Source organism: Eulemur rufifrons, chromosome 6, assembly GCF_041146395.1.
Source record: "Eulemur rufifrons isolate Redbay chromosome 6, OSU_ERuf_1, whole genome shotgun sequence".
Lineage (NCBI taxonomy): Eukaryota > Metazoa > Chordata > Mammalia > Primates > Lemuridae > Eulemur > Eulemur rufifrons.
Genome location: NC_090988.1, coordinates 100,427,567 through 100,447,677, shown reverse-complemented (window position 1 = coordinate 100,447,677; position 20,111 = coordinate 100,427,567). Strand labels below are relative to the sequence as shown.

The 20,111-nt window shown below is 45.5% G+C and overlaps 1 protein-coding gene across 1 annotated transcript in view; it reads right to left on the bottom strand.

Moving 5' to 3' along the window:
- Nucleotides 1–1,884: 1,884 nt before the first annotated feature.
- The window catches only part of TESMIN (testis expressed metallothionein like protein), a 34,972-nt gene continuing 16,745 nt past the window's right edge, over nucleotides 1,885–20,111 (bottom strand). The window contains exons 6-9 of the mRNA XM_069470296.1: nucleotides 9,024–9,126; nucleotides 4,586–4,723; nucleotides 2,326–2,501; nucleotides 1,885–2,077 (exon numbers count right to left, since the gene is read on the bottom strand). Of these exons, the coding sequence (XP_069326397.1) occupies nucleotides 1,885–2,077; nucleotides 2,326–2,501; nucleotides 4,586–4,723; nucleotides 9,024–9,126 (610 nt within the window). The remainder of the gene's footprint in view (nucleotides 2,078–2,325; nucleotides 2,502–4,585; nucleotides 4,724–9,023; nucleotides 9,127–20,111) is intronic.

Here is a 20,111-nt window from a genome sequence, read left to right as displayed (position 1 = left end):
CCCAGGAGTTCAAGGCTGCAGTGAGCTATGACCATGCTACTCCTGCACTCCAGCCTGGGTGACAGAGGGAGAGCCTGCCCCCCAAAAAAGAAACCCAAGACACAGGATAACCAAAGTTCTGAAAACTAAAGACACACTGCCTTTAACTGAACCTGCCCGCCTCTCACTGACCGCACAGGGACGCCGGCCTGGGACTGGCAGGGAGAGCACAGCATGCCCCGTGCCGCCTGGGCAGGACAGGGGAGTGTGTGGTGCCCCCGGGCACCCCCTATGCAGCAGGATGCCCGTCAGCCCGCACCCCCCAGGACATTTCAGCCTTGGACTAAGCGTTGAGGCCTAAGTGCACGCAAAACCCCTGGAGAACCGCCCACCCTGGGTCCCAGCGCAGCCTGCCACGCTGCTGCTCACGCTCGTCGTTGGAAGGGCCGCCCACCAGGGGCCGGGGCGGGCGGCTGCAGCTACGCAGGGGCGTGTGCTCGGGAGGCCCGGCAGGGGCTCAAAGGCAGCTTGTCTTTTCAATGTTTTAATTGTAGCTGCCAGAAAATTTAAAATAACCCGTGTGGCCACAGATATTGCTGTTGGCCAGCGCTGCTGACAGGGACACCAGAAGGAAGGCAGCCCCCCAGGAAGCAGCTCACAAAGCCCCCATTTCCAGGTCACCTGCCAGCCCCCTCCCTGCTGGCCGCTAGATATGACGGACTGAGAGCACAGCTGGCTGACAGCGCCACCCTCCCGCCATACTTGTCTGTGGCTCCGGCTTCCAGGGTCACAAGGGGCTTGCACGGGAGAAGAGTCAAGTATTTCTTTCCCCCCTGTGGCTCCGTCAGAACTAGGCCACTCCAAACGCAGCTCTACAAAATGCCACCCGCCCCTCGGCTCCTTGCTGCCTCCTGGGCCGGGTGCCAAGTCCTACGGCCAGACCTCCTCCCGGGTGGCCGGTATTATCACGGAACACAGAAACGTGGAAGAACAGCCTTTCAATATGCATCAGGGTGGGTATGCATAAGATGAATATATTTTCAGTTAATTACAACAATTGAAGACGTTGGAAATTTTTATTCATCTTTGTTTTACAATAGAACCAAAAGAGTCAACTTAACAATCTTACCTGCTGGTTTCTGCAAGGTAGTTATTTTAACAATATTTTACAAACAATAATAATATTATAACAATAATTATGGAGCAGTCGATTGGATAATAGAGCTTTTCCACAATTCAAATAGCAGCACGTGAAGAACTAGGTAACTTTAAGTCCTGTGACTCAGGACACTCCTGCTGCCAGCCTGGCCAGCGTGGCCACCACCGGCGTTTCACGTGGCCTCAGGAAAGGGCTGAACGTGTGCAACTCGGGGGAAACGTCTACACTACAGAACTCCTTTGGATGTTCAGTAGTTCTCTAGGGATTCTAAATTACATCATAACAGCCCATCCGAAGAACTTATTTCTAAATAATTTGAAAAACAAACAAACAAACAAACGAGAAACCACTAGAGTTTTTGTGTCAGCAGCCTCCAGAGGAAAATTCCCCGGAGGGGATGAGTCAACAGGCGTGAACTCTCCCCAGGGCCCGCTTCGATTCCGTCACTCACGCTCACGCAGACACTCTTTCCAGACTACAGGAACCCAAGCTCGCTCCTCCCGGCTGGCCAAATAATGCTCACGTCAGAGTTTTCCTCAAAAAGGGGGAGTTTCTGTCATCACATCCTTCAGAGAGCTCCGTGTAAACTCACCAGGCCCACGGATGCAGAGGGAGCCTGGTTTTAACCCCGCAGTTGTTGCTGCAGACCTGGCCTCGTGCTCCTCCGGACAACCCTCCTAAACTACAGCCTTCGCCCAGAACGCTGGGAAAAAGGGACATGTGTTCACATTTTGCTACACTGTACTCTACTCAATTTTCAAGCCCTTGGATTTAAACTCGATGTGGAGAATCTGTGACAAGCACCTTCCAAATTCCTCTAGGATCATCTGCTCCGCCAGGCACTCGGAGCACTGCTCTCTCTCCGCCTCCTCGCCCTGAGCCAGCAGGCAAGCGCAGGTGGCCTCCACCACCTCCCAGGAGATGCACGAGGAAGGTCGCCTGTGGGAAACACACCGGTTAACGGCCATGCTCAACACCTGGCTGTTTCCAAGCACAGTGCCTTGAACATTCAACAGAGCATTGCTGTCCATGCTATTTTAAAAGAATGGCTTCCCTTCCTCCCGCCCCTCATCCTCACCCCTGCAGACTCACACACTCTCCCTTTCCAGGGCATAAATTGCCTTTAGCTCTCCTCTCAGATTAACCTCTATTTCCCCTAGTAGGAGGGGTTAGTTCAGAGTACCTACCTATCTTTTCTGAATTTTGGAAGTCCCGAAAATTTAGTCGGTGACAAATGATGGCTGCCTTCCAGACCTCCGATCTCCACATAGTTTGGCATGCTTAGTAGAGTTTTTCGTTCTGGACTTTCCTCATAATTTTTGCAACCGATGCATTTGCAAATAGAAGAACACATAATTTTTGCCTGGCAATATAAAATGCTTCAATAAAAAATTAGGTTGCCCTACGAGTCATCGAAAACTGACAAGTCTTACATGAACCTTAAATAATTCTTTGCTTGTATTTGCTCCTGTGTGTATGTGATCTATAAATTTCATTTAAAAAAAGCAGATGCCAAGAGGAGTGAATGACAGTGATGTGACAGAGCAAGGTGCATCTCCGTGTGCTGCTGCTGTGGGGCCACAGTGGTCCTGCCGCCAGTGGAGTGTGAGTCCCGAGCGGAGGAGGGGGTGGCTCTCCCTTCTTCACTGGGGGGGCCAGCAAGCTACTTCACCTGACCCTTGTTTTGAACAAAGTGCGCCCTGGCTAGGTGGTTCTCTCTCACCGCGGAAGGGTGCTGGGCGGGTGCTACAGGTGCAGGAGTACAGGTGGGGAGAATCTGAAACCTACCTGAGGGCAGGCCTGGGGTTGGGAGTTCTCGGGAAGACTCCCCTGCCTCCTCGTGGGTGGATTCTGTTTCTAGCCTTTCCTGGCTGGTGACGCTCTGGGCGCTGGGGCGTCCAGCTGTACACAGCAAGCCCACTCAGGCCAAATCCCAGCCCACGCAGGCCCGAGGGGCAGCCGACAGCTGGCACTGCCAACCACTGTGGTTTTCATTTTCCTCTTTCCTTCATTCCCCAGGGATCTCCCAGCTCAGAGATGCATCTCCACGGGTATCTGTTGTGTTTATGTGCACCTCTGTGTTCTGAAGCAGGAGGTTCTTCAGGATTTCTAGTTTACACTAACGCCAGAGAATAAAAGACAGTGCCGTCCCTCTCCTCTTGGCCTGCATGTCACGGGGGCCGTGCCCAGCACAGACTTGGCCTTGGAAAGTGGCTGAGCTGCTGTTTCGTGGCAGCCGGGGAGGGCGCCTTGCAGAGCAGAGAGGAGGTGCTGTGCGTACCTCCAACAGTGCTTCCGCCCGGGCGATGCCATTCACTTTTTGAATTCTTTACCTCTCTGTAATATTTTTTGCCGTATTTTCAAAATCCTAGCTGGGGGATTGCTAAGTCCACTTACTCAGATCTTTCAATGTGTGTCCCCAGAATCATGAGGACTTTTCTGAAGCCTGACCTTCTATGACAACCTTTGAAAAGTAAAATTCACAGGTACCCCCAAAAGACCTCAAGCAAACAAAGCGAGAGGCTTTCAAGGAGGGTTTTCTCCGGTGCTTCACTGACAGGGCCTGAGGGTTCCCTCCCTCTCCTCCTTCCTTTCCTTCAACACAGAGAAAAATAGAGAGAGAAGAGGGAGATGACAGGGGCACAAAACCAAAGAGGAGAGCATGTCCCTCTACTGTCATTAAATCTTTGAGAAAAGGAAAAAGCTTTTGTCCAAGACTTGATGTGCACCTTGTTTTGCGAGTGTCTATCAGCTCAGGCCGACTGCGCACTCTGGTCTCTGCCCGGGTTGTGAGCCAGGGAGGGGCCACCCCCAGTCCAAGTGCCCAGGCAAAGGGACACCTGTGGACAAGCACCTCGGGACTGACTGTCCTCCACGGCCCCAGCCACAGCGTCTTGGCTCTGCTCAGGGAAGGAGAGGCACAGCCCCAGGAGCCTCCAAACCACGGCCACTGAGCGGGCTCCGCACAGAGCTCGCAGCCGCAGAGGCAAAGCCACAGCAGGGGCACCCTCTGCTGGCCACTCGGGTGGGCTCTGGGAATGCAGCCTGCTCCGGGAGGGTTCACAAAGCTGAGCTGGCATCCGAGAAATTAATTCAGATTAATATCAGTGCCCTCTTAGAAACCCTAGGAGGAAGAAAGTAATTCTATTTCTCTTTTTAAGTTACAGTAAAGTTTTTTTTTTTAACCACAAAAGAAGTTACTTAGGTCAAAATATTTACCCGGGTTTGTGTGTGTGTGTGTGTGTGTGTGTGTGTGGTTTTTTGCAGGAGGATTGTTTTTGTTTTATTCTGAGATAGGAATTTGCTATGTTACCCAGGCTGGACTCGAACTCCTGGGCTCAAGCGATCCTCCTGCCTCAGCCTCCCGAGTAGCCTGGACCACAGGTGCGCCCCCACGTCCGGCTCACTTTGGTTCTGTTGTTTCCAGCGCCGGGGCTTGTTACTGACCTCGTAGCACTCGCAGTAATTCTTCAGGCAGCCCGACCTCTTGCAGTTGCATCCTTTGTTGTGTCTGGGCTTCACGTCGCCCAGTTTTCCTTTCCCAATCTTTGGCTGGAAAGCTTCTGGGTTTCTATCAAGACACGCCTAAGACAGAAAGCGGGAAACTCCATCAGGATGTATTGATTATTCAAAAAGAATGTTCAGCGAAAGGCCTCTCACACGGATTCTGTTGCTTTCGAGGGAGCCACAGTGAGTCTCCTCGCATAATTAAGAGGCTATATCCCTCCTTGTTTTATTTCAATTCATTTCCACACATAAAGGTGTACTGTAGCCACGGTTTCTTCAGGCTTTGCTTGTTTTCTGAGTTTCAAAGTCACGCATATTTACTGTGGGAAGTTAACGGATGCTAAGATGCACAGGAAATCCTTGTCTCCGTGTGGACATATCCCTTCCAGCCTTCCTTACCCTGTTTCCTAAGCGAGTGGAGATCATGGTACTGTACTAATAGCTCGCACTACCTAAACACGATTGAACATACCATATCCCAGGCATCTTTCTATATGACTTATATGTATATATTCTCTCTTTAATCCTCTCAGCAACCTTGGGAAGTAAAAACTACTACTGTTTCAGCCTGAGCAAGAGCGAGATCCTCATCTCTACAAAAAATAGAAAAATTAGCCAGGTGAGGTGGTGTGTGCCTGTAGTCCCAGCTACTCAGGAGGCTGAGGCAGTAGGATTGCTCGAGCCCAGGAGTTGGAGGTTGCTGTGAGCTAGGCTGATGCCACTGTACTTTAGCCTGGGCGACAGAGCGAGACTCTGTCTCAAAAACAAACAAACAAACAAACAAACATACATACAAACAAAACTGTACTCCTATTGCTGTATTATAGATGAAGAAACTGAGCACCGAGAGATTAAATAATAGATGGTAAATGGTAGGACCCAGATTCGAAGTCCCCATGCTGACTTCAGAGTCCAGGGGCTCAACCAACCACCGGGTGGTGCCTTTCTCATACAATACATACAACTTTTTTTTTTTTTTTTTAGAGACATTGTGTCACTCTGTCTGATGCTGAAGTGCAGTGGCACAATCATATCTCAAGGCAGCTTCAAACTTCTGGATTTACGCGATTCTCCCACCTCAGTCTCCCAAGTGGCTGGGACTACAGACACATGCCATGACACCCGGATAAGTTTTAAATTTTTTGTAGAGATGGGGTCTTTCTATGTTGCCCAGGCTGGTCTCAAACTCCTGGGCTCAAGAGATCCTCCTGCCTTGGCCTCCCAGAGTGTTGGAATTACAGGTGTGAGCCACCAGGCCTGGCCAACACACAAAACTTTTTATCCTGGTTTGTTTGTTTTTACTTTTTAATCTGTTTATCTACTATTAATATCTACGTATACATATAAATGCATACATATCTTTAAATACAGAATGATTCAATGCTTTTTGTAAAACAGAAGTCACAGCGCAAATTCTTGTCTTCCTTTCCCCGTCCTGAGGTTAACAGTTGGGGTCTGTGCTGTCCAACGCCACAGCCACTGGCACACTGCCATCGTTGCAAAAGTCCCACTGGACAGCACTGGTCTGCAGTGGGGAGATTTTATGTGTCTTTCTTACTACTGAAGCACGCTAGGTAGTGAGCGCACACGCCTGCAGCTGTCGCATGATGAACGTGTGCACATGTGCATGCCTGTGTGACTGCCACTCGGGTCAAGAGAGAGGACAGTCCAGCCCCACAGGCTCTGTTGTGACTCCTCCTTGGGAGGTCCCCCAATGGGAACCATTATTCTGACCTTAAGAGCTTTCCATTTGCCTGTTCTGGGACACCATGTGGGTGGAATCAGACAGCCTATACTCTCGTGTCCGGCTTCTTTCTTCAACGTAATAATGTCTGTGAGATTCATCCACACTGGTGCACTTAGCTGTAGCTCTTTCTTTTTCATTGTGTTATATTCCATTATATGATATACTTCCATGGATTTATCCATTCTAACATTGACGGACATTTGAGGTGTTTCAGTTTTTGGCTATTATGAATGAAGTGGCTATGAATATTCTTGTACAAGTCTTTTGGTTTAGCCAATTTCTATTGGCTATATTGTTAGAAATGAAATTGTTTGGTCATAGTATAAAAGGTTTAGCTTTAGTAGCTATTGACAAACAATTTCCTAAAGTGGTTGCACCAGTTTATATTCCTATCAGCAATGCATGAGAATTCCAACACTTTTTAACTGTTTCTACATTTTTAATTATAGATTGTATCCTTTACCCCTAAGTAAAATGTGACTATTTGAAGTTTACATGCATCATAATTTTCTTCTAGCCAGGTCCTATGGATCTGGATATATCAAAACTGATAAGATATTTTCAACTGATTTAAACATAATTCAAAATGGAAATTAAATTATTTTAGAAAAAAATAAGTTGGGCGCAGTAGCTCACGCCTATAGTCCTAGCACTTTGGGAGGACAAGGCTTGAGGCCAGGAGATCGAGATCAACTTGAGCAAGAGCAAGACCCCATCTTTACAAAAAATAGAAAAATTAGCCAGGTGTGGTGGTGTATGCCTCTAGTTCCAGCTCCTCAGGAAGCTGAGGCAGGAGGATTGCTTGAGCCCAGGAGTTTGAGGCTGCAGTGAGCTATGATGACACCACTGGACTGTACCCAGGAGACACAGCAAGACCCTGTCTCAAAATAAATAAATAATAAAACAGACCACCCATGGTACAATATAATTTTGTTCTATTTGTACAGGATAGTCTCAGCTCTCCAGTTATCGGCCCTCAATTTCCATTCATAATTACAGGGCACCAGAGGGAGTCTCCCTGGAGCAGGTTGACAGCCCCAAGCCTAACTGTCCCTCCTTTCTCCCTGCTTGTCTTTTGTGCCTACAGAAAGGGATAGAAGCTGCAAGCTCCTGCATATAGCCTTCAGCAGAGTGGCTGTAGCGACCTTCTTCCCCTTTAGGAAAGCCTAGATTCTTCCTCCCACCTGGAAGCCAAGGAGTATAAACATTTTAAAGATGTAACATCTCAGTGCTTTCACCCGGTCCTCTTCTTACAGTGGACTTGCTATACCTTTTCAGGCTACACTGTTGCAGCTCAAATTTATCTGCCATATAATATGACCCAAAATTTCTAACCACTGCGAACTAAAGTAAAACCTTAAGCCCCCCAGCTGAGTGAATGGACCCCCCCTTTCTTGGCCAAGGGCACCCCCTCTTCAAAAAAACCCTTCATGCTGGGTGGCCAACCATGAGGAGAAGGGAGGTCAGACATCTGAGTTGTTATACTCTGTCCCTTTTAAAGTTATTCTCTGTAACAATAAGATACAAAATCATTAACAAGCCTAAGGCCATGTAAGACAAAGGTCAAACCCCACCTTCGGGTCAATTTACTTAACAAATCACTTGAGTCCAGGTATATGGCCAGTGGCTTATCTCTAATTAACAGACTTCCTTAACTTTCTTCTTTCCAAGCCTATAGACAAAGCTTCATTTCTTTAACCAATTACAAATCAAAGAATCTTTTTTTTTTTTTTTTTTTTTGAGACAGAGTCTCACTCTGTTGCCTGGGCTAGAGTGCCGTGGCGTCAGCCTAGCTCACAGCAACCTCAAACTCCTGGGCTCAAGAGATCCTTCTGCCTCAGCCTCCTGAGTAGCTGGGACTACAGGCATGCGCCACCATGCCCGGCTAATTTTTTCTATATATATTTTGTTGTCCAGATAATTTCTTTCTATTTTTAGTAGAGACGAGGTCTTGTTCTTGCTCAGGCTGGTCTCAAACCCCTGAGCTCAAACAATCCACCCGCCTTGGTCTCCCAGAGTGCTAGGGTTACAGGCGTGAGCCACCGCGCCTGGCCCAATTACAAATCAAAGAATCTTAAAACCCACTATAATCTGTAATCCTCTGCTTCAAGATATTCTGTCTTTTCAGGCCAAACCAATACATGACTTCCATGTATTGATTTATGACTTTATGTGTGATTCCTGTCTCCCTAAAATATGTAAAACCAGACTAACCCAGCCACAGTGGGACTACTTGCTCAAAGCTTCTCTGGGCCATGGTCACACATATTCAGCTCAGAATAAACCTCTTTAAATTATTTTATGGTTTGGGTTCTTTTCCATTGACATCCCCAAATCAAGACAAAGTGGACATTTGCATGTTCTTGAATCAGAACCTTCCTAGACCCTGCTGCATCTCTGAGGCCTTCCCACGCTGGTGGGGAACAAAGACCTTTCTCTGCCTACTGCTCTCGTAACAACCCTGTCCCAGGCCAGTACCCCACCTGCAGGAATAGTCATATCCAATATATTTGTCAAAACTCTGGGGTTTTTCCAATACCGAAAGTAGGAATCTCTGGAGATTATTTTATGAACATTTCAAGTACTTTTAAATGCTTTTTAAAATGCATATATTTAATGGAAATTTATTACCTTAATGGCTTTAAAACGTTCTATTTCATGACGCAAATTGTTGCAACAATTATTACAATTGCAGTTGTTGCAAAAGTCCCCACTGGCAAAGCAGTCACAGTACCTGTGGAGAAGACAACAGAGTGAGTCCCAGGCACAGCCAGCATCGTCGGTGCGTGAGAACAAGGGCACACGCGCAGGAAAAGAGCCAGCCGAACTGCTGCAGTCCGAAACCTTTTGTTTAGAAGATTCTGACTCTTTTTTATATGAAAACTAGATCAGCTGGGATGATGTTCTCCAGTGACTAGAGAAACCGTCACATCACCGAAACAGAACATCCCAAAAGAAAGAAAAACTAGTTAAAACTGTCGGTTTCATAAGATAGGACTTTGCAAAGCAGAACAATTTCCTGGAAAACGTCCCTGGCCCCCAGCTGCCCTCTGCCACTTCCCAGGAGCACAGTCAGTTGGCGGGTGGAAGCAGCAAACGGTGAAGAGCCGTTTCCCCCCCAGCCGTCCCATCCACCCAACTCGGCTGAAGGGGGGTTCATGCCTTGTTGACCAGCCCTTGACTAGGAGTGAAAACTAAGGGGACCTGGAGGTCAAGGCTTGGTCTTACTTTCATTCCATGCGTGGGGAAAGGAAGTGAACGTACGGGACAACTGCTGTCACACATCGTTGTTGCTCATGAATTTGGAGCCTACAGGAGCGCTTGTGAGGGGCAGCGCTCGGAGCTCACTGAGCCCCGCGCTTCCTGGGGTCACAAAGGCAGAGCGGCGGCGCTGGACACCCCGCTCCGCGGGTTCCCTGGGAGAGCCGCCAGTGCTCGTGGCCGTGAAATGGCTCACGTGCTCCCATGAGACGCCTGCTCTCCCGCCTCACTCCTTCGCCTCACTCCTTCGCAGTCCGGGTAGGGTGACGCCTGCCTGAACTCACGTGACAATCCAGTATCAGGGCCAGCACTCCTCATGTCCTAACCACCACCTGCACCTCACAAAGGCTGTGGGAAGCTCGTCAGCCGCTCCACAGTGGCAGTGTGTGACCAGAGAAGACCGTATTGCTGCCTTCTGAGAGCATGGCTCATTGAAAAGAGCTGCCGACCCGTTTTTCACATCAGCTCTGCCACCTGCTCCCCATGGTGTCTGACGTGGGTCATTCGTCAGTCGGCCTCTCTCACTGCGAGAGGGAATCCTGCTGCCTGACCTCCCAGTCTCGAAGTGTCGCAGAGGGAAACCCTGAGCTCACGAACGCGGACGTGCTTCCCACGGGGTGCCGCACGGGCCTCGGGGGCCTCTGGCAATACCGTGGGCCAGACGTCTGTAGAAACTCCCTTGGATAGAATCCCAAACACAATTCTTTTCATACATATTATTTTCCTATTTTTAAAAAATATTTTTAGTGCATGTCAAGCCAAAAGGAGAGTAAAAATCATCAGAGGCCGGAAGGATAGGAAAGTGTGGATCCAGAGAGGTGAGTTCTGTGGCTGCGAAGTGTCCTGGGGCAGCTGCCGTCCCTGGTGACCCTGAGCTTGGGTTCCAATGTGCTGCTCATATAGGAGACAAGCGGTACAGTCTGGGCCACAAAAGGTACCAAAACGAACACAGGGAAAGCGGAGAGCTGTTTCTTTGGCGATACACATGCGAATCTACAAGAAAGGGGATATTGCAGATGTCAAGGGAATGGCACTGTTCAAAAAGGCACGCTCCACAGGTGTTACCACGGCAAACCTGAAAGAGGCTACAGTGTTACGCAGCCTGCTGCTGGCACTGTTGTGAACAAACTAGGCAAGGGCAAGGTTCTTGCCTAGAGAATTAACGCGACTACTGAGCACGTTATGTACTCTAAGAGCCAAGACAGCTTCCCGGAACGCATGAAAGAAATGATCAATGAAGAAGGAAGCCAGAGAAAGGTACCAGGGAAAGGTACCTGGGTTCACCTGGAGCACCAGCCTGCTCCTCCCAGAGAAGCTCACTTTGTGAGAATCAGTGGGCTGCTGGAACCTGTTCCCTATGGATTAGTGACATAATAGGTGAAAAAAAAAAAGAAAAAAAAAAAACAAAACAACAAAACCACCAACCTCCTGGCTGTAAAAATGTTTCTCTTTGTTAAGTAGAAGTCTGGTGTCTCCTTCCCCACAGAAATATCTAAAGCAAAAAAAAGTGAGTTAGACCAAAGACACCCGTAGACAGTACAGTTCCCTGAAAGGTGACCTCCCCAGAGAGTGAATTAGAAACAAATCCACTCCAGAAGAGGAGAGAGCAGAGATACATCTCTCTCTGGGAGTAAAGGAGAAATATGAAGATCTCTCCCGAGCCTTCCTAGCCACTAGAATGGAGAGGAGGGAAAGGGCACAATGGCAGAGGTCTGCAGGCTGGAGAGCACAGGGGGAGAGCTAACTGACTTGCAGACTCAAAAATGCTGAGCCTTCCAGCCTGAGCAAGAGCGAGACCCCGTCTCTACTAAAAATAGAAAGAAATGATTTGGACACCTAAAAATATATATAGAAAAAAATTAGCCAGGCATGGTGGCACAAGCCTGTAATCCCAGCTACTCGGGAGGCTGAGGCAGAAGGATTGCTTAAGCCCAGGAGTTTGAGGTTGCTGTGAGCTAGGCTGACACCACGGCACTCTAGCCAGGGCAAAAGAGCGAGACTCTGTCACACACACGCACACACACACACACACACACACACACAAAATGCTGAGCCTTAAGTTAGCAGGAAATTTCTGTGAAGCAACTTCTGAAGCCTCTGGAATTGGTGGCACCAGCTTCCTCTGCAGTGGAGTGATGGTGAGTGAGAGAAGAGGAGTGGCTGAAATGCTATTCGGGTATGAGCTCTCAGACCCCTGGTGACTGCTCCTCACCACCATGGCAAAAGACCGGAAATTACTCCCTGGGGTAAAACAATTAAGGCCTAGAGTATTACAATGAACAAAAGAAGGAAGAGTGAATGTTGAGACCCCCATGTTTCTTCTCTTATTCAGCTGTTAGGATTCTAGCAGAAGATTAGAAAAGGCTTCTTTGAGGACTCTGACCAGCCCAAGAGAAAATATCTACAGAGTCTGACATCGAGTCTCCCAATAAAAATGGCTTAGTGACATCACCCTGTGGTGAGGCCACAGTGAGCAAGCCCTACCAGTGCATCAAAAGTCTCCCAGACAGCTCTCCCTGTTCTTAAATATGAGCAGAGTGCCAGCCAAAGATCAGCAGACATGTTAAGAAATCTTCCAGTATGAAAGACAGAGGCTCCAAGAAACAGAAACCATGCATGGAAAAGAAAACTGGGAGGAAGATGGCATGGACAACCTTAGAGAGATCAAGGAAGGTTACCGAATCCATGGAACAAGAAATGATGCTAAAAAAGTCACTCAGAGTATGAAGAAAGATATTTTAGAAATAAAAAAGTAATCACAGAGATGCAAGACTTAACAGAAGGTATGAAAATTAGAATCAAAGAAACAAAAAAAGTAAAACACAATAGAAGAAAGAAAAAGTAGAGGGTCAGACCAGAAGGCCCAACATTTATGAAAAAAGAGTTCCAGAAATATAAAATTTTAAGAATGAAAGGGATAAAATAATTCAAGAACATTTCCTAGAACTAAAGGACGTGGGTTTCCAAGTAAAAGGGCATGCCAGGTGCTTAGCACAGCAGGTGCAAGAGACTCAAATCAAGGTGTAGTGCTACTAAATTTTGGAGCACTAGGAACAGAGAGGTGATTCTATGAGGTTCTAGAAAGGATAAAAACAGGTTTCATGCAAAGGATCAAGAAAAAGAATAATGTTAAAATTTCAATAGCAACACTGGAAACTAGAAGAAATGCAGCAAAGCCTTCAAAAGGCCCAAGGAAAATCATATCCAACCTGAAGTTCTACTCCCGATCTGAATTATCATCTAAGCGTGAGGATAGACCAAGACATTTTTAGACATGTAAGATCTGAAGAAATTACCTCCCATGCACTCTTTCTCAGGAAGCCACTGGAGAATGTCCTCCACCGAGATGAGGCGGTGAATCCCATCAGTAAGCTACGGGATCCAGGAGCCAGGTCACCAAACAGGAGAGCGGTACCCATGAACCCCGTGGCGTGACGGAGAGGGAGGGTCCAAGAGAGGAACTGTGCAGCAGGCCAGGAACCGTCCGTTTCCGAGTGGGACAGGCTGGCTGGCTCTGGCCAGCCTCCCTCAAGACAAGACCGACAGTACCTACCCTGTTGGAGCATGTTGAGAGGACAGTGACACAACCAGAGGAGAGTTCAGGGTTAAAATAGTGTTACGTACATAGAAAACTGAGTACTACATATTATACTAACTTGAAGGAAAAGGTAAAGAAGTGCAAGAAAGAACAATTAATGAAGGCTCAGCAGGGACTAGAGTATTCAAAGTCATAAAATATGAATACTTAGTACTAAGCTAACCAAGTACAGCTGAAGTCTGGGTATGGGAAATGGGTGTGTTGGGAGGGGGTTATGTGTGAGTGGGGAGAGGAAATAGAGCTAATTCCACATCTTCCACTGTAAAAACACCATAGATCATGCCGAAACTGAAAAGCCAAGAAGTAGCCATTCAGTTCTATTATTTAGATTTATGGAGGCAAATATTAAAAGAGTCAGTTAAAAGAGTTGAAATTTTCTAAGGAGCATAAAATAAGGAACAATTGTCAAAGAACAAGCCTTGCATAATTATTTGTCTCTTTAAACTATATGTGTGGCTGGGCATGGTGTCTCATGCCTATAATCCCAGCACTTTGGGAGGCTGAAGCAGGAGGATTGCTTGAGGCCAGGAGTTTGAGACCAGCCTGGGCAACATAGCGAGACCTCATCTCTACAGAAAATTTAAAATTAGCCAGGCATGTGGCATGCGCCTGTAGTCTAGCTACTTGAGGGGATGGATCACTTGAGCCCAGGAGTTCAAGGTTACAGTGAACTATGATGGTGCCACTGTATTCCAACCTGGGAGACAGAGGAGACCCTGTCTCTAAAAAATAAATAAATAAACTGTGTGTGTGTAATTTGGATAAAAATAATAACTAAATTGAAAGAGTGAGAGAGAATAAACTAAAAGATAAAGAAATTAGTCGAGATGCAGCACAAGCAGGCAAAGAGATTTAAAACACACAAGAGAGGGGAAGGGGAAGGGTCCGTAGTTAGCGGGGCTAACGCATGTCTGGTGAGCGCTGCAGAAAGGGACAAGAGAGAAAACGGGGGAGAGATATCTTTGGAGGGAGAGTATCCGTGAGTTTTCCAGAACTGATGAAAGTTGTGGATGCTCAGATTTAAGAAACCTAATGAACCCTAACAGAAAGAAAAACCAAAGACAAAAAGAAAATCTTAAGAGCACCAGAGAGAAAAAGATAGATTGACAGCTGATTTCTTGTTAGAAATAACAAAAAACAGCAGAGTATCTTCAAAGCACTGAGAGGAAAACTCAGTCTAGGATTTTATACCCAGTGAAACTATGTTTACTCACCAAGGTCCGGGCTAAGCACATTTCTTTTCTTGCTTTACACGCTTTTGTGTAAAGTATTTTATTAACTCTCACCCCTTTAACTTTATATTGAAGATTTTTAAACCCATTTTCACCAAACCTGCTCTCTCTCCCAGCTCCAGACCCTAAAATCCTCATTTTCTTTCTCCCCAAACATCATGAAAGGGTTGTCCACATTTGGCCTTATCATTCCTCATCTCGCATTCATTCCTTGACCTATTGCTTTCGGATTTTCTTCTCCCTTCCACGGACTCTCAAAGGCTATCAGCCTTCTCCTTATTGGAAAACACGAGGATCTCTTCACCAAGCCTGAGCTCTCAGCGGCTTTGGACACTGTTCCCTTCCAGAACCATACTCCCAGCTTCCCATCAGAAATCTCCACCTCCAGCTCAACGTGCCACACTTTCACTCACGATCGTCTTCCGCGTCCCTCACCCTGCTCAAGCTGCTCTTTCGTCCTGTGCCTTCCCTCCAGTCACGGTGTCACCAGCCACCCAGGAACACAACCCCTGCATCACTTCTGACAACTGCCTTGCTCTCTTCCCCACAGCCAAGGGGTTACCAAGTCTACTAATTCTGGCTCAGAGATATCTTCTATTAATTTTAGTTTGACACAAATAAATTACACTTATTGTAGAAATTTTTTAAAATACAAATAAGCAAAAAGAAACAAATTACAATCACTCAGAATCTCACTCCCTAGAGATGATCATTTGGTGAATATAGTTCAGATTTTTCTGTAACATATTTTTATTTAATGTATTTTTCTATGTACTGAAATATGTATATATTATTTGGTTACACATTACACATAAACAAAAATAAGATCATTTTCTACACCCTGTTTCAGTGTGCTTCTATTACTTGTCAATATATTATGAATGTTTCCTCTGTAAATAAATTTAAACCATTATAATGGCTACATGTACCCCATTCTGTAGCAACATCTTGATTTATTTAATAATTCCCCTTATACTGAACATTTAGATTGTTTCATAGATCTTGGAAATATAAAGGATACTACACTAGCAGCACTGTTCTCCTTTCTGTTCCTAGAACCCTCCACTCTCCCTCTCTTGCCACACAGGGCCTTTGCACGTGCTGCTTCCTCCGCCTCAGACACTCTTAGCCATCCACTTTCAATTCACCTCCACCTGATGACTCTTCCTCATCCAGACGTGCCTGCTCAGGGACGCTTTCCCTGCCCACCATGCTTGGCCAGCACAGCCTACCCCTTAGCCCATTACTGCTCTTTGGCTGCATTTTCCACCTACCCTTTATTTCCTCTTACCCTTTATTTACGTGATTACTTTATTCGCGTCTACCTCCCCATGAGACTGCACGTGCTGGGAGCCTGCGGCGGGGACCATAACTGTCTTGCTCATCACCGTCTTCCCTGTTCCTGAGATCATGGGCATTAAAAAATATTTGTGGACTGAATGAATAAATGAGTGAAAAATGCTACAGTGCATATGTTTGAAATGTCTCTTAAATCTGTTTTTTTCCTTCACTGTTACAATTCTTGCCTTAGTTCAGGTCTTCGTCATCTCTTGTCTATGCTCTTGTCATAGCCTCCTAATGAACCTCACTTTCAACTTCCCTCCATGTTGCTATTAGTGCTAATTTTCCAAACATTTATCGGCAAAAAGAAGCAAAGAAAAATCAGTAATCAGAAAACACAAAATAAGGTGGTATTGTGTATTCCTGGTGGAGTGTAAAATGGTACAACCACTGCTGAAGACTATGGAGTTTCCTTAAAAAATTACCATATGATCCAGCAATTCCATTACTAGGTATATAATCAAAAGAAGTAAAATCAGTGACTCAAACAGGTACTTGTACACCAATGTTCACTGAACCATTATTCGCAATAGTTAAAATGTGAAAGCAACCCAAGTATTCATTGATGGGTGAATGGATAAAATGGATAAAATGTGGTATGTACATACAATGGAATATTATATTCAGCCTGAAAAATGAATGAAGTTCTGATACATGCCACAACATGCATGACACTTTAAAAACATTATGCTAAGTGAAATAAACCAGATGCAAAAGAACAAATATTGTATGATTCCACTCATATCAGGTACCCAGAATAGGCAAATTCAGAGACAGAAAGTAGAACAGGGGTTACTAGAGGTTGAGGAGAAGGGCTGAGGGAGAGCTATTCAATGGGTGCAGAGTTTCTGTTTGGGATAATGAAAAAGTCCTGGAAATGGATAGTGGTGGTGGGGGTACAACATTGTGAATATATTTAATGCTACCAAAAAGGGTTTGTATACCTAAAAAGGGTTAAAACAGTAAATTTTATGTTATGCATATTTTACCACAATTTTAAAAAGCCAGGTGCAGAGCAGAATGTATGGAATGATGCCATTTGAGTGGAAAAAAAACTTAAATAAATAAAATTTAAAACTTCAAAAACAACAAGATGGTACAAGTAAGTCCACATATATCAATAATCAGACAAAGAATGAAAATGGATTAAAGAAATCTATTAAAATACATGGATTATTAGATTTGTTTTTTAAAAAATCCAGCTGTATTTAGTTTACAGAAGACACACCTAAAACAAAACTACCACACATAAAGTGTAAAAATAAAAGGGTGTTATAGACTGTAACTTGCTACTAACCAAAAAAAATACAGTGTAGCAACATTAATGTCAGACAAAAAAAGAATTTAAGGCAAAAAGCATCAAGATACAGAGATATGATAATTATCAGTTAATGAAAAAATTCACCAGAAAAGATGTAACAATCATGAATTTGTATGCCCTTCATACTATAGATTTAAAATATATTTAAAAAATGGAATTATAAGGAAAAAACAGACAAATTCACAATCTTCAGTGAGAGATCTTCATACATTTTTATCAAAAACAGATAAATCACATAAAATTTAATAAGCAATTAGCATATTTAAACAACAAAATTAACAAACTTGAGCTAGTGGATAGATAACTGTACCCAATGAATAGAGATTATACATTTTTCAAGTTATTAATAATACAGAATATTTTCAAAAGTGATTGTAGTAGGTCATAAAGGAAGTCTTCATTAATTTCAAAGAATCAATATCATTTAGACCACATTATCTGACCACAGTATAATTAAATTTAAAAGTTAACAATAAAATTATCATTAAAAATATATATACACATACACATATATGCATACATACAGATTTGGATACTTTGAAATGTACATCTAAATAACTCATGAGGTAAAGAGAACATTACAATAGAAATTACAAAATATTTCAAGTGAATGACAATGAAAGTACCTCCTATCAACTCTCGTAGGATGCAGTAAAGTAGTACATAGGCGTAATATATAGCTTTAAATGCATCTCCTTAAAAACTAAAAAGATTGAAAATAAATACAGTAAGCCATTAACAAAAAGCTAGCAAAACAAGAGAGTGAAATAACAAAGATAGCAGGAAGAAAACAGTAAAGAGTGAAATTAGTGTAGTGCATGAACAAGGGAACAGAAACATTAATACCAGCAAGAAAATCAGTAAAACCAAAAGCTGATGCCCTGAGAAGACCAACGAATTAGACAACCTCTTGTGAAACCAATCAGGAGAGAGGAAAGGTGCAAATAAACAACAGTAGAAATTAAAATTAGAAAATTAGAAAATGTTTAGCAGGTGATATCACTTTCGGGGTTACAATAACCCCAACTAGGGAAATCAGTTTTTACCCGTGTGTATGTACCACTTGGATTTTTAAAAAATACAGTAATGTGTTTTTCACTCTATTGAAGGCCAATTAATACTAATCCCTCTTGGCTTCTATCCAGCAGGGACACCCATCAAAGTAGGACTAACGCACTCTAAGAAAATCATATTCCATTGCCTTGCGTGCATGACTTAGTCGTGGGGAGTAAAAAGGTAAAAGAACCGGGAGCTATTAACGGCCATCCTGCTGCACTTGTCAGAGAAGGAAGCCACGGTGCAGCCACTCCGCACATGCGTGCCCTCGAGCCTACGTTTCTGACATGAGGACATGGGCATTCTCGGAGAGACATCAGCACAAGGTCGGGGCCTGCCACCAAGAGACCTCGAGGGGCAACTCTGCTTGGATGAAATGACCTATTCCTTAGCTTTTCCAAAACCAGAAAACAAACTGTATTAGTATTTTCAGAGATAATTGGTTTCTCAGTGATGACTGATACCAACCAAATCATGATGCATGATCAGAATGCCGTGTGTTAATTTATGATGGAAACAACATTCCCTTCCAGTGCCCAAAATGCCCACACTCTCTATCCAAGGCCCCTGGTTTCTCAGCACGGAGCTACTGAGGAAGCTGAGTCACCGGCCGCGTGGTCGGCGGCACGTTGAGCATGGAGAGTCATCACCTATATGGAGACGGCTCCGAGCCTCCTGCCCTCTGCACACAGCACTCGCCCGGAGAAGGCAGTGCCTCGTCCCCAGAGACCGTGGCTCTGTCCCCTGACAACGCTGCACTCTGAGCCTCCTTTCCTCTGTTCCAAAGCTGGCCAAGCCCCTTGAGACGTTCAATTCTTTCTTTAGTATGTCAGTCACTGATTAAGCTAGGAAGCTGCTTCTAGGCAAGAAGCTGTTTGTTTGGCCTTCCATTATGAGGTAGGTAATTCAGTAAGTTAAACCCTCCTTAGAGAGCCATCTCATTTCCAAGTACTTAGGGGCCACATCGCTTTGTCCCCCCTTGCAGTCTACACCTTCCTTGCTCTAAGCTTCATGGTAATGTGACCTGTCTGGTCCCCACCCCCAGCTGCAGCTCAGCAGCCCCTGTCCACAGAGCCTCACTGCCCTGCTGGCTCTGCCCACTCTAGACCCTACCACCTGGTCCTCCTCCGCGTCCGCAATCTCCATCTGGGCCAGCCACTCTGTCTTGACACCATCACATGGTCCAGGCTCTCTCCCTCTGTCATCCTCACCCAGAGCTGAGTTTTAGAGTTTCCTGATCAGTTGTCCCGTGGCGTTTCCATCATTCAGAGAGGTATATGGGCTGCATTCACGGACTAGACCAATGGCAGCTCAAGTCAGAAGTCAACCCTAGACTGCGGCATTACTTTTTTAAAAATCAATTTGTTCTTTCAGTTTTGTTTTGTGAACCGAGTTTCACGAACTCCTGGATTTTTACCCACTTGTGCACCCCCACATCACTGTCCCATCACTGGAGCTCTCAGTGACTTCAGCGGGAGCTCTGCAATGGAAAAATCACGTGGAGACTGTGGTTAGGGTCGTTAGACATCCGGTCCAGGGCACATTCTGCCCTTTAACACGTAACTTAAGGTAAGGCAGACACGCGGGCAGAAAGTGCAGCCCACAGCAAGAGCTGAGAGCAGGCAGACAGCACGAAAACCAGACGCCAGCTCTGGCATGTGGGCGAGGAAACGAGGGCAGAGTGCTGCCAGGCACGGTGATTAGGCCCCTCCTGTTTCAGCCACGCTGTCTACTTCCCGCCCAAGACTCTGCTTAACGATCTGCCCTATCACCCCCCCTGACCCGGCCTCCTGGGAGTTGGCCTGAGAAAATTGCAATAGAGAGTAAACCAATTCATCAACCTTTAAGAAAATAGGATTTGGAAATGTTACAGTTAATGCTCAACAACAGTGACATGTTTGGCACTCGTC